Genomic DNA, 13,192 nt, shown 5'->3' on the forward strand with positions numbered 1-13,192 from the left:
GAGACTGGGGGTAGCTGCACAGGGATGAGGGTGGCGCTGGTAAGCCAATGGTATTGTGGCTGCTTACTACAGCCTTTTCTCCTCCAGCATCGGGTCAGAGGAGAGGGGGATGGGGCTCACTGTATGGCAGCCTATGGAGGCCAAACAGGTCAGGGCCCAGAATCCTCACAACAGTGATGCCTGTGCTGTGCATCCCGTGCTCCCACCTTCCAGATGAATTCTAGTTTGTCTCTACTCCTGACCCTTCCACAGCAGCCCTGGACAGAGGGAAAAGATCTGACAGGTGAAAGGATTGCTGCCTGTCAGATCAATATAGAAGTTAGTGTATGGTGTGACTGTGTATAAATGCATGTTGTGTGTGCGTGTGTGTGTTTGTGTGAAACCCTGACAGAAAAATATAGATACAGCTATAGGCCTATGGCTGTATTCATGTTTTCCAGGACTTCTTAGGGCTGCATCTTCTGCAGCAACGAGGAATCAAACGCCCAATGTTTGGCTTTGAATAACGTTGCCAAAGAGAGGTTTGATCAACACTACAGGTGTTGTTTTAGCGGCAAGTTGTGCTGCTGCCTCTTCATACAGATATGATATATGTGGGCTGGTGGAATTTTAGTGCCAGGGGTGATTTTCAGTTCCAGTCCAGCTTATATTCAGTTCCAGTCCGACCCTGTTCTCGAGCCCCCGGGAGTCAAATGCTGAGCCTCTGGATCAAGGAAACACGTGCTAACTGTAAGATTGCTCATTTCTAGCAGCAATGCTTCAACTTGACTGCAGCCTCCTTAACATACAGTTTATTCAGAGAGTCTTCAGAGCCTTTCACTTTTTTCGCATTTTGTTATGGTGCAGCGTTCAGCGCTCAATAGCCCATAAGGTAAATGCGAAAACAGAATTTTAAACATTCTTGCAAAAGTATACACTTTTACATAAGTATTCAAACCCTTTGCTATGACACTTACTAAATTTATCTCAGAGGGCCTCCCATTTCTCATAATCTTTAAGATGTTTCTATGCCTTGATTGAAGTCGTCTGTGCTAAATTAGTTGATTGGACATAATTTGGAAAAAATACACCCCTTTCTATATTAGGCTGTGTTTAAATATTGCAGTTTCATTGCGGTATTGTGTCTTTTTATTGGGGTACTGTCATCATTTCTGTGAAGGTGACCGCAATAGTAAGTACTGCAATGAAACTGCAACATTTGAACACAGCCCTAGGTCTTACAACTGAAAATGCACATCGGAGCAAAAACCAAGCCATGAGAGGGAAAGAACTGCCTGTAGATGTCAGTCACAGATTGTGTGGAGGTACACATATGGAGAAGGGGAAGAAAAAATTCTGCTGCACTGAAAGTCCCCAAGAACAAGGTGACCTCCATTATTCTCAAATGGAAAAAAAATAGAACAGCTAGGACCTCTCCCAGAGCTGGCTGCTTCACCAAAGGAGCAAAGAGTACTAAGAGAGATGAGGTGGGAGAAAATTCTAGTAGGTACACATTTACTATAAGACCAATATAAGCTTTATGGGAGAGTGGCTTGAAATAAGCCCCTCCTTAGTAAAAGACACATTAAAGTCTGGAGTTTACAAAACAGACTGTAAGAAACAAGATTCTATAGTCAGATGAAACCAAAACTTTTGGACCTGAATTCTAAGTGTCATGACATTTGTAAAAGTAATCTCCCATATGCCTGAAAACAATACCTTATATTATGGTGTGTATAGACAGAGATTTATCTGACAGATTTTTGAAGCCAGAGCTGGGAATGGATTTTTGAAGAGGAAAAATCTCTGTCTTTCCTTTATGACCTGTTCTCTGTTTATAGTCTGTACCTGGCTTTGGCTTAAAAAATCTGTCAGATAAATCTCTCTGTCTAAACACACCATTACACATCCGCCTGTCATCAGTGCATTGAGTCTGCTTGTGGATCCGAAGAGGATTCACAAGACTCTATTGTCATGTACTGCATTCATTGATGGGCAGACAGCTCCCTCTTTGAAAGGAGTAGATTAAGATTAAATTAAGATTATATACATTTCTTAAGAAGTGTTTTCAGTGCCATAGTTCTTACTAGAATTTTGTATTGGGCAACTCTGTACCGACTCTGTACCCACAATCTGCCCCCCCCCCCCCCAAAAAAAAACAACAACAAACAAACTGCTTGTATCTTTGGATAGTTGCTTTTAATCCAAGATGTGTCCTGGGATCTATTCGGCAGGTGATGCAGTTATTGTCCTAAAAACAATCTGTGGGCCTGACGAAACGTGCCATGTGCATGTGAAACAGCCTGTCGCCTAGACACACCTGCCTCTATCTCCCTTCCCCACACACATGTTTAATTGAACCCCAAATAAATGTACTATGTTTGCAGCAAATGGTGAGTGCTAGATGCTTTCTCCTATTGGATGGAATTGTCCTAAAAACAACTTTTGAACTTGCAGCCCTGTTCCAAATTGGCGTGGCCTAGAGTGTCTTTGCTCTAGGTTTGCACTGCCTCTCCATCCCTCCTCCTCGCCCTCCTGATCATTAAGAATGCCCCAGGCAGGATTTCTCCTAATTTTCACTTGTCTGAACACTGCACAGGTGCCTTAACTATCCGGCACATGTGCAGTGTTCAGACAAGTGAAGAGGGCAGGGAGGAGGGATGAAGAGGCAGAGCAAGCCTAGGGCTACACCAATTTGACACAGGGCTGCAAGTTTAAAAGTTGTTTTTTAGAACAATAACTGCATCACCTGCAGAATGGACCCCAGGACAGATCTTTGATTACAAGCAGCTATCAGAAGTTACAAGCGGTTGAGGGGGGGGGGGCAGATTATGTGTACAGAGTCGCCTTAATGCCTCAGGTCTTTATATATGTTTCTGGAGGAACCCAGGCACTGCTCACCTGGCCAATACATCCCTACAGTGAAGCATGGTGGTGGCAGCATCATGCTGTGGAGGTGTTTTTCATCAGCTGGACAAAGGCACTGGTCAGGGTTGTTGGAAAGCTGAATGGAGCAAAGTACAGAGATATTGTTAATGAAAATCTAATCCAGAGTGCTGTGGACCTCAGACCGACCTGAAGGTTTAATGTATGTAGTAATAACTTTGTGATGCTTTAACATATCCAAGTGATTCTGACAATGCTTACATCTTGATAGATTAAGCAATTATTAAAAAAAAAATCTCAAACTCAATAATTTGCAAAAATAAGCATTTTTAGACATTTTAAATTCTCTGCTTGTAAGAAAGATAGGTATGCCACTTAAATGAGTTAGACACTTTGTGAATAAGAATTATTTAACTCATATTTTAGGCTTGCCTCATTGTTGAGTTTAGCAGGAAAAACTAATTTTCATAAAAATTTGCAACACTGACATTTTTTAAGGGACCTGTTAATTTATGAAATGGAATTTAGAGGCCTCTATGCTAGAAACCCCTATATATCATTCAATTTAAAGCTTTTATTTAATCTTTGAATTTTCATTTGTAATCTGTATATTTCTGTAACACAGCAAGTATTTACAGAAAAATTCAATAGAAATATTTATTACCCCAAATCTGCAGTTTTTAGAAATACACAATAGACAGAGAAATGCAACGTCTTACTGCAATGGCAAGATACAGACCCAATACAGATATGAAAATCACTAAAAGCAGCCCCCCAACTGCTAAAAAAAAAATCTCCATAAAAATAATGAGCCTCATTTTTTTTTAGCAGTTGGAGGGATTCTTTTAGTGTTTTTTTATATCTGTATCGGGTCTGTATCTTGCCAATACGGTGAGCTATTGCATGTCTCTATGTTTTTGTGTGTTTGCAATCTCAGCCATGACAATGTACTCCTGCCTAGTGTGAATGGTCTTTTAGGAGAGCTGACCAAATTTGTTTTTGTTTTTCAGTTTTCAGAAATGTTCCATGTGTGACCTGGTGCAGTCCTTGCCTTGCATGCAGGCCTCAGAAATAAAAGACTTCTAATGGATTTTGGGGCCTTCCTTTTGTTAGGATACTTTTTTAAGTTTTTCAAAGGAATTGGGGTGCCAATACCCCATTTTGGAAACTACACAACTAAAAGAATTTATCTGGGAAAGTAGTAAGTTCTCAACCATTTAAACATGTTTCATAGAATTATTTTTATAGTTCCATATACACTTCCCCTGAGGCACCAGTATAATAAGACCCCCTAAAAAGTGGCGCTATTTCGCAAACTATACCACTCATTTAGACCCCACAGGTGTTTGAGGAAAGCTTTTAGCAATAAGCCCTAAAAATGAAAATTTACATTTTTCTGATTATTTTCATATAGATCAAAAAGATTTATTTCCTTAAGGAATAAAGGAGAATTAAAAAAAATGTTATACAATTTCCCCGCAGTACAGCAGTACCCCATATGTCATCATAAAATGCTTTGGAGGGAAGGAACATTATTTTTACTGTAGATTTTGCTGGAATTGTTTTAGGGCCCCATGTCACATATATACTTCTTCAGGGGTACCAGCACAGTGGGAACCCCTGACAAGTGACCACATTTTTAAACTACACACCTCTAGAAATTCATTTAGGAGTATAGTAAATAGAGAAGAGTGCACCGAACCATTCAAACTCATTCATTTAGAACCTTTGGAAAAGTGTGATTTCACTAAAATGGCGGCTATGGCTGGATTAGAGGGTCAGGTGAAGAGGACAGAAGGCCAGTGAAGAGAGATTACCCTGTGATGTCACCCACTGTAGTTAAATGTACCCCAGAGCCAACAACCATTTACTCACACAGCTTAGATAGGTATTCCATGTCTGTGTCTCACAGAACAAGAGTGTAAGGAAAGATTGGAGTGTCTTATCCACGTTCCAGTCACCACAGTGCCAGCAGATAATCTGTCCACTGAGTGTTTTTAAACACTAATATTCTTTGTTTTTTTACCACCTTTCAGCAAGTTATTTGAGCAAAGTGTGTAGCACACCATTTTGGGGGTCATTTGTTGGCGATCCTTTCTATGGTGCGGTTGTGTTGCATCAAACCACTTGCATTTTACCAATTTCTAATTATGTAACAATGCTGCAATGGCAGATAAATAGCAGACATCGTGTCTGCTAACGCAACGCCACTCTTTTTCCACAAGATGACAGATGTTCAAATGTGAGCTAAAAGGACATATCTTCTCTCATACAGCACTTCTAGAGCACATGTTGGGTGAATGTTAACTTGTGCAAATGTAGTTTGCTAAATATTGGATGAATACTTGACATATACACTACCATTCAAAAGTTTGGGGTCACATTGAAATGTCCTTATTTTTGAAGCAAAAGCACTGTACTTTTCAATGAAGATAACTTTAAACTAGTCCTAACTTTAAACAAATACACTCTATACATTGCTAATGTGGTAAATGACTATTCTAGCTGCAAATGTCTGGTTTTTGGTGCAATATTTACATAGGTGTACAGAGGCCCATTTCCAGCAACTACCACTCCAGTGTTCTAATGGTACAATGTGTTTGCTCATTGGCTCAGAAGGCTAATTGATGATTAGAAAACCCTTGTGCAATCATGTTCCCACATCTGAAAACAGTCTAGCTCCTTACAGAAGCTACAAAACTGACCTTCCTTTGAGCAGATTGTGTTTCCGGAGCATCACATTTGTGGGGTCAATTGAACGCTCAAAATGGCCAGAAAAAGAGAACTTTCATCTGAAACTCGACAGTCTATTCTTGTTCTTAGAAATGAAGGCTATTCCATGCGAGAAATTGCTAAGAAATTGAAGATTTCCTACAACGGTGTGTACTACTCCCTTCAGAGGACAGCACAAACAGGCTCTAACCAGAGTAAAAAAAGAAGTAGGAGGCCGCGTTGCACAACTAAGCAAGAAGATAAGCACATTAGAGTCTCTAGTTTGAGAAACAGACGCCTCACAGGTCCCCAACTGGCATCTTCATTAAATAGTACCCGCAAAACACCAGTGTCAACATCTACAGTAAAGAGGCGGCTGCGGGATTTTGGCCTTCAGGGCAGAGTGGCAAAAAAAAAGCCATATCTGAGACTGGCCAATAAAAGAAAAAGATTAAGATGGGCAAAAGAACACAGACATTGGACAGAGGAAGACTGGAAAAAAGTGTTGTGGACGGATGAATCCAAGTTTGAGGTGTTTGGATCACAAAGAAGAACGTTTGTGAGACGCAGAACAGATGAAAAGATGCTGGAAGAATGCCTGACGCCATCTGTAAAGCATGGTGGAGGTAATGTGATAGCCTGGGGTTGCTTTGGTAAGGTGGGAGATTTGTACAGGGTAAAAGGGATTCTGAATAAGGAAGGCTATCACTCAATTTTGCAATGCCATGCCATACCCAGTGGACAGCGCTTGATTGGAGCCAATTTCATCCTACAACAGGACAATGACCCTAAACACACCTCCAAATTGTGCAAGAACTATTTACAGCAGAAGAAGGCAGCTGGTATTCTATCGGTAATGGAGTGGCCAGCGCAGTCACCAGATCTGAACCCCATTGAGCTGTTGTGGGAGCAGCTTGACCGTATGGTACGCTTGACCGTATGGTACGCCAGAAGTGCCCATCCAACCAATCCAACTTGTGGGAGCTGCTTCTAGAAGCGTGGGGTGCAATTTCTCCAGCTTACCTCAACAGATTAATAGCTAGAATGCCAAAGGTGTGCAAAGCTGTAATTGCTGCAAAAGGAGGACTCTTTGACGAAAGCAAAGTTTGATGTAAAAACAATGTTATTTCAAATACAAATCATTATTTCTAACCTTGTCAATGTCTTGACTCTATTTTCTATTTATTTCACAACGTATGGAGGTGAATAAGTGTGACTTTTCATGGAAAACACACAATTGTTTGGGTGACCCCAAACTTTTAAACGGTAGTGTATAATGTGTGTGTTTTCTTTTGTTGATCAATTTCTAATTCAGAGGTTTCTCTAGAGATGAGCGAATCAGCCGTCTGACACATCGTAAGGAACGCCTGGAAAACTGGGATACAGCCATTGGCATTGGCTGTATCCCAGTTTTTCAGGCGTTCCTTACTATTGTATCCACCCGCTGCACAGAGGGAGCAGGCAGCGGGAGTCAGACGACGAGATTTCTGATTCATAAGAACCAGAAATCCAGCTGATTCGCTCATCTCTAGGTTTCTCCCGAATTTACCAAGTTCCAATTATTCAGAAGGGTGTCCACCAATAGTTGTGGGTACAATAAAAAAAAAAAAAAATGTGCAGGGCTTTCAGCACACTCATGGTTAGCCACAAGTAAGGAAAGCTCCGGGGAAACCAAGATCACCCCCTTCACATTTGACCTTAATTTTTTGGCCCGCAGAAACCAGTTCCTGATACCTAGCTGGCCCACCCGTTCAAAAAAAAAAAATGGGGCCCATGTCACCACTACGTCCCAGGGCCAGGACTCCAGCGGGCTGAAAGACTCACAGAGCAAGATGGCAGTGACTGCTTTGTCTCTTTCCTGCACCAGTGTCAAAGCAGGTACTTCAGGGCATACAAAGACTCCTGACAGGATTATAATTCTCCTGCAAATCTACTGTCATAGAAGTGTCAAGTATTTTAGCACCTGATCGTATTTCTCCCTTGGAATCTCCCAGTTCAAGTGCACTATAGTGCAATATAGAGGTCTCATCATACTGCACAGATATCCCAGGTGAAACAGAAAGTGGCCACCCTAGAATGGGAACTGTTGAACATAATCCTAACTTTTAGGCAAACCTGTGACTTAAAAGTAAAAACGTATGATTTGGAGATACGTTTCCGCAGGAGCAACATAAAGATTATGGGACTACCTGAACCCATCCTGCAATTTGCCAAAATATGCACCACTAAATTACCTCAGGCGCTTGGCTTGTAACAACAATGCCTGGTGAGGAGGCACACCACATACAAACAATAAGAAATGCCATTGAATTTTTTTTAAAGCATTTTATTTTAATAAAATTTAATTTAATTTAATATTGAAAAAATGATGAACAATGAGATGACACCTGTCTGCCTGCCTGCTGGTATTAAATAGTCCCTTTTGTGGAGTGATTGAGCAGCACCGCATACTTAGGCCTTGCTCACACGCTGTAAAAACAGAGGCTGTTCTGTGACACTGTGCAGAATCCTTATTTCTCCCTGCCTGTTCAAAGCCATCTCTTGCTGTCTGCTGGTGAACCCGATGCACTTTATTTTTTACAACAGGGTTTGACACTACGTATGTTAAAGAGTAAGTGGTCAGGGAACATCTAATATATAGGATATAGTATTTTTTTTTAAAAGGCCTAGAAGAGGCAGCAGCAAAGATGGTGGACTAGTGGTGGAGGTAGAATTTACACCGGGAGTGGTGGTGGATAGTGCATGGTGGCTGTTGGCACTGGACAAGCGACACTGATTGTGAACAGCCAGGTAACTAATCAGTGGAATTAAGCAAAGGTTATGTCAAATCTTCCCTTATCCATGTCTGGTTTATTTTGCCAAACATGTTATTTTCGTACAATGATGGCGGACAATCTTGTTTGCCTAGAAGTAAAACTTCCTGTAGCGCACTTTCTCAAAATGTGGCTACAAAAAAAAAAAAAAAAAAATAACAAGGCACACTGGGCCAGTTCTTGCCATTGGGCAGGTCTGTTGACAAGAAGTCCATGAGGTCAGAGCACGTGGCAATTGCCAATCCAGGTACGACTGAACCAAGTCGTTTAGTTGTTGGGCAAAATTTGTTCCCTTATATGTGTCATATCAGGAAGACAAGGGCTTCAATAATTTGGTTATCATGTTATCCAAACTAAATAAGTTGCTGGTGCTGCTGTTTGAGACAGGTGTATGTCTGAAGGTGGTTGTGAGCTACCTGCATAACTCATCCCTCAAATGAGCCAATTTTGCCTCCCTCCTGGGAGGCAAAAAAATAGATTTATAGCGAGGGTCTAAAAGTGTTGCCACCCAACATTTATCTGCATCCTTAATGCTAATGATGATGCTGTTGACCACTGTCCTGGGTGAAGTTAACCCTGTAAAGCACCAAGCGTGTCCTGAGCAGAGGCTAGGCACTGTGTTGGAGTTCAATAAATACAAGGGGTATGGTTTCCTGAAGGATGTCCATCAAGGCTGTATTTGTTGGCAGAAGCTAAAAAAAATTGACTACCTCCTAGAGTTTAAGCATAATCTAGAAACTGGTGAAGAGGTGGAGAACACTCCTGCGATGGCCGCATGGATGGTGGGCTGCCACCATCACCTGGCCGTTTGTGTTGCCATTAAAGTCTTCCACTGACCCCACAGAGTCGGAGGAGTGGGAAGAAAATCCCTAGCAGCCATCTCAAGCCCTGACTGACACACCTGAGGGCTTATCCAGAAGCTAGCTCCCCGGAGCAAAAACTATCCCTGCAGCACCCAGTTCCACATCAGTAGCTCCTCCTACATGCCATGGAGTCCCTCAAGTGCCCAAGACTTCATTACCTCCCATGATGGCAGTCCATTCCTTCGGGACTGTGGAGGTATCTTCCATCATGATGGCTGTCATCACTACATCCACAGGTGCCCAACTGTGTGTGCCACCAGGGAGGGGATGCTTAGAAATCTCTGTCGCCACAGGCTGAGGCTATCTCTTGGTCCTGCATCAGCGTCTTGGAAAGTAGGGCAATTTCTTTCTTGTTATGTACACCCAATTAAAGGAGAAGTCCAGTCAAAAAAATTTTTAACGTTTTGTATTGCCCCCCAAAAGTTATACAAATCACTAATGTTCACTTATTACAGGAAATGCACAAAAAGTGCTTATTTCCCTGCACTTACTACAGCCTCTAGGCTTCACTTCCTGGATAATATTGTGATGACGACCCGACTCCCAGAGCTGTGCGGGCTGTGGCTGCTGGAGAGGATGATGGCAAAGGGATGCTCAGTGCCCTGTGTCCCTCAGTGTCCCCCTGCCATCATCCTCTCCAGCAGCCTCAGTCCGCACAGCTTCGGGAGTCGGGTCGTGACATCACCATTTTATCCAGGAAGTGAAGCCTTGATGCAGTAGTAAGTGCAGGGGAAAAAGCACTTTATAAGCATTTCCCATAATAAGTGTATATTGGTGATTTGTATAATGTTGGGGGGGGGGGGGGCAATACAATACATTAATAAAAATTTTCTCCAGACCTCTCCTTTAAGCAAAGTTTAAGAAATGTGCCTGGTCATTAGACCATATATGTGGCTGTAAAACAGACTATTGTTTTGGAGGGGGGTTTAATGTGTTAAAACTACTGACTACTGCTGTTGCTATGTTTGGTGACTAACTTATGCAGACATTCTAATGGACGCAGCTTGCTATGTGCTAGAGGACCTCTACCTACAAAAAGGGACTCCTTATTCAAAGAACACTATACAGATTTAGGCTATGGTCACACATAGTAAGAGACCGGCTGTTCCTTGACCCGGCAGTATGATCTTTAGCGCAGCTGAGTTCTGATGCAGGCGCATCCATGCACGCCTGCATCAAAACTTCCCACTGCACACAATGGAGCATACAGCCAGAGCCACATGCTCCATAATGTGCACTGACAGGGTTTTTTGCGCCCGCTTTTCAGTGAATAGCGGCCACATAAAACTGACGTGTTAGTTTCTCACGACGCCGCTACGGATCCTGGCTGGAGTGTATACCATGTGTATACACTCCGGCCGAGATTCCCTCAGCCTGCAGCATTATGTAAGTAACGGAGAAATCTGCGGAATATACGTAGTGTGAACATAGCCTAACAGTGCTAGTGCAAGTCTTATTTTATTTTGTCACCACTACGCCAGACTCAGGTGTTTATTTTGTCACCACTTCATCAGACTCAGGTGTTTATTTTGTCACCACTACGTCAGACTTAGTTGTTTATAGGAAAACGTTAATATGGACGCTGTGTCAGGTGACTATTAAAAGTTAAAGGGGTACTCGTAATAAGCGACAATTATGTTACAAAGTGTTGCTTACAAAATTGCCTAATGAAGCACTTGAGCGGTTTCCACTGGGAAGAAGCCCATCCTACTTTATATTTTATCTTTCTATCTATTGTCATATTTATGCCTATGGCACTATACAGTGATACCTTGGTTTAAGAGTAACTTGGTTTGGGGCGGAGCTGGCGCGCCATGTGAACAGACGTGCTTGGTGTTAGCTCCGTCCATGCAGCCCTGAACTGGCCTAATTATTAGGGTCCCCGCCACCGGAACCCCTCTGCAGCACATGGGGAAGCAGACGGGAGGACGCTCACTTACCCCGGCACCTACGGCACCCCGAAAAAGCCGCCTGCAAACCCTTGAGCGCTTCTTCCCCCACAGCACGCCTGGAAGCAAGGAGCCTCGTAGCCGGCGCCGTTCTCCTGGTACCCCGCACACTCCTGACCCACATCGCTCCTCCAGCCAGCCTACCGCACCACTACCGAGCGGCTGCGTGGCCTGGGAAGCCTCCCGGACGGCACTCAGTGCAGAGCCGAGGACGCGCTCTGAACACCGGGAAGGGAAGCGGGCGCCATCTTGCCCACGTGGGAGGCCGGGACCTGAACAGCTGGACGTGGAGCGGGACGAGTCACCCCCACCACCAGTAAGTGACCTGCGGAGAGCGGGAGACCCCCTTACTAGCCCACTGATTGTTGGGGGGACACTGAATCTTTCTCGGCATCCCCCTGTCCCTGTGCCGGCGCCATCTTGGTCTCAGGAGACCGCGCAAGAAGGAGAACTGGAAAGGGACTCAGCTTCCACATCACTGTCCCTCTCCCAGCACGGAGATCCCCCCCTTGTCTCCCCACAAGACCCACTGCAACTTACTTCACATACCCTGTCTCTGTCTGTAACCTCCACACAATATATTTCTGACATGGCTGCAGCACCTCTACCTCCAAGGAGAGACAAGTCCCATACCAACACCCCTCAGCAAAAATCTGCTAAAGATAAGGGGCCGCCTTCCGTCAGGACACCCCCTCATGACACCTCCTCGCACCCTGGGGGGGACTCGGATTCTGACTCCTCTATATTTGGGGCCCAGTCACAGGGTAATGTCAGACAGATTCTCTCTCAGCTGCCCACACGGAGTGATTTCAAAGCCCTTTTATCTGAAATGAAAGCGTGCAGAGCAGAAATATCGGAGATTCGCAAGGACATTCAACATGTTTCAGACCGTGTAGAAAACCTTGAGGAGGAACATGACGCTACCCGCTCCTATATTACCCAATTACACACCACAGTGGCGGTGCAATCCTCTGCTCTTAATGAAATGCAGCGTCACATGGAGGACCTGGATAATAGAGGACGGCGTAACAATATCAGGGTTCGGGGGCTCCCAGAGGCAACACAAGATGAGGATCTTTCTGAGACTCTCGAGGCCATTTTCAACATCGTCCTAGGAGAACCGTCCACGCACAAGATTAAACTGGATAGAGCTCATAGAGCCCTTAGGCCTAAATCGAACGCTGGCACCCCTAGAGATGTTATTTGTTGTGTACACGACTATGTGGTGAAGGAACGGATCATGGCTAAATCCCGCTCTATGAAAGATCTTGAGTTTGATGGGGCCCCTATCCAGCTTTTCCCGGATTTGTCCTGGCTTACATTGCAAAAACGAAGATTTCTCCGTCCCCTCCTCACAACATTGAGGGACCACCAAGTTGTGTATCGCTGGAACTTTCCGTTCGCTCTGGTAGCAAGAAAGGATGGTAGATCGGCTACCCTAAGAGACCTGTCTGACCTCCCTGCATTCTGCAAAACCCTTGCTCTCCCTGTCCCTCAGATCACGGAATGGACTGTCGCATGTCCCCCACCTCCTCCTGGAACTGTGTGGCAACAGAAACAACGCAGATCTAACTCTCGTCCTTCTCCCCCACCTGATCGTGACTCTCGGGATTCCTCCTCCCCTCGCTGATCCGGAACTGAAGGGACCCGTTGCTATCTCCCCATTGTGTGGGATTGTTTCTTGCTCTATAGTTGGCCTTTTTTTTTTGCTTAACCAGCTAATTAGGCTGCGTGGACGGGCTGTCCACTTATTGTTACTGTTCATCTCTGTTTTCTGTCGGATCCATGGCTCGTTTCTTCCCCTCCCCTAGGAGCCCTACCCCCCTACTATTTTTGACTACTTTACTACATGTTTCTAACAATGGGAACATTTTGGGGGTTTTTTGCTCCCTCCCATGCTCGTGTTGCATGGGTATATGGCCTGGAGCCGTAGAAGCCCTATTTTGGGCTATTTCTAGGTTGTTGGTTGATTTCATACTTGTTCTTTTTC

The 13,192-nt window shown here is 44.0% G+C and overlaps 1 protein-coding gene across 1 annotated transcript in view; it reads right to left on the minus strand.

The window, feature by feature from the left end:
* Positions 1 to 2,827: 2,827 nt before the first annotated feature.
* ADGRL3 (adhesion G protein-coupled receptor L3) overlaps positions 2,828 to 13,192 on the minus strand; it is a 643,814-nt gene continuing 633,449 nt past the window's right edge. Inside the window, exon 23 of the mRNA XM_069977905.1 lies at positions 2,828 to 2,983. Coding sequence (XP_069834006.1) covers positions 2,967 to 2,983 — 17 coding nt within the window. The 3' untranslated portion in view covers positions 2,828 to 2,966. The remainder of the gene's footprint in view (positions 2,984 to 13,192) is intronic.

The sequence above is a fragment of the Dendropsophus ebraccatus genome, chromosome 7, assembly GCF_027789765.1.
Source record: "Dendropsophus ebraccatus isolate aDenEbr1 chromosome 7, aDenEbr1.pat, whole genome shotgun sequence".
Classification (NCBI taxonomy): Eukaryota; Metazoa; Chordata; class Amphibia; order Anura; family Hylidae; genus Dendropsophus; species Dendropsophus ebraccatus.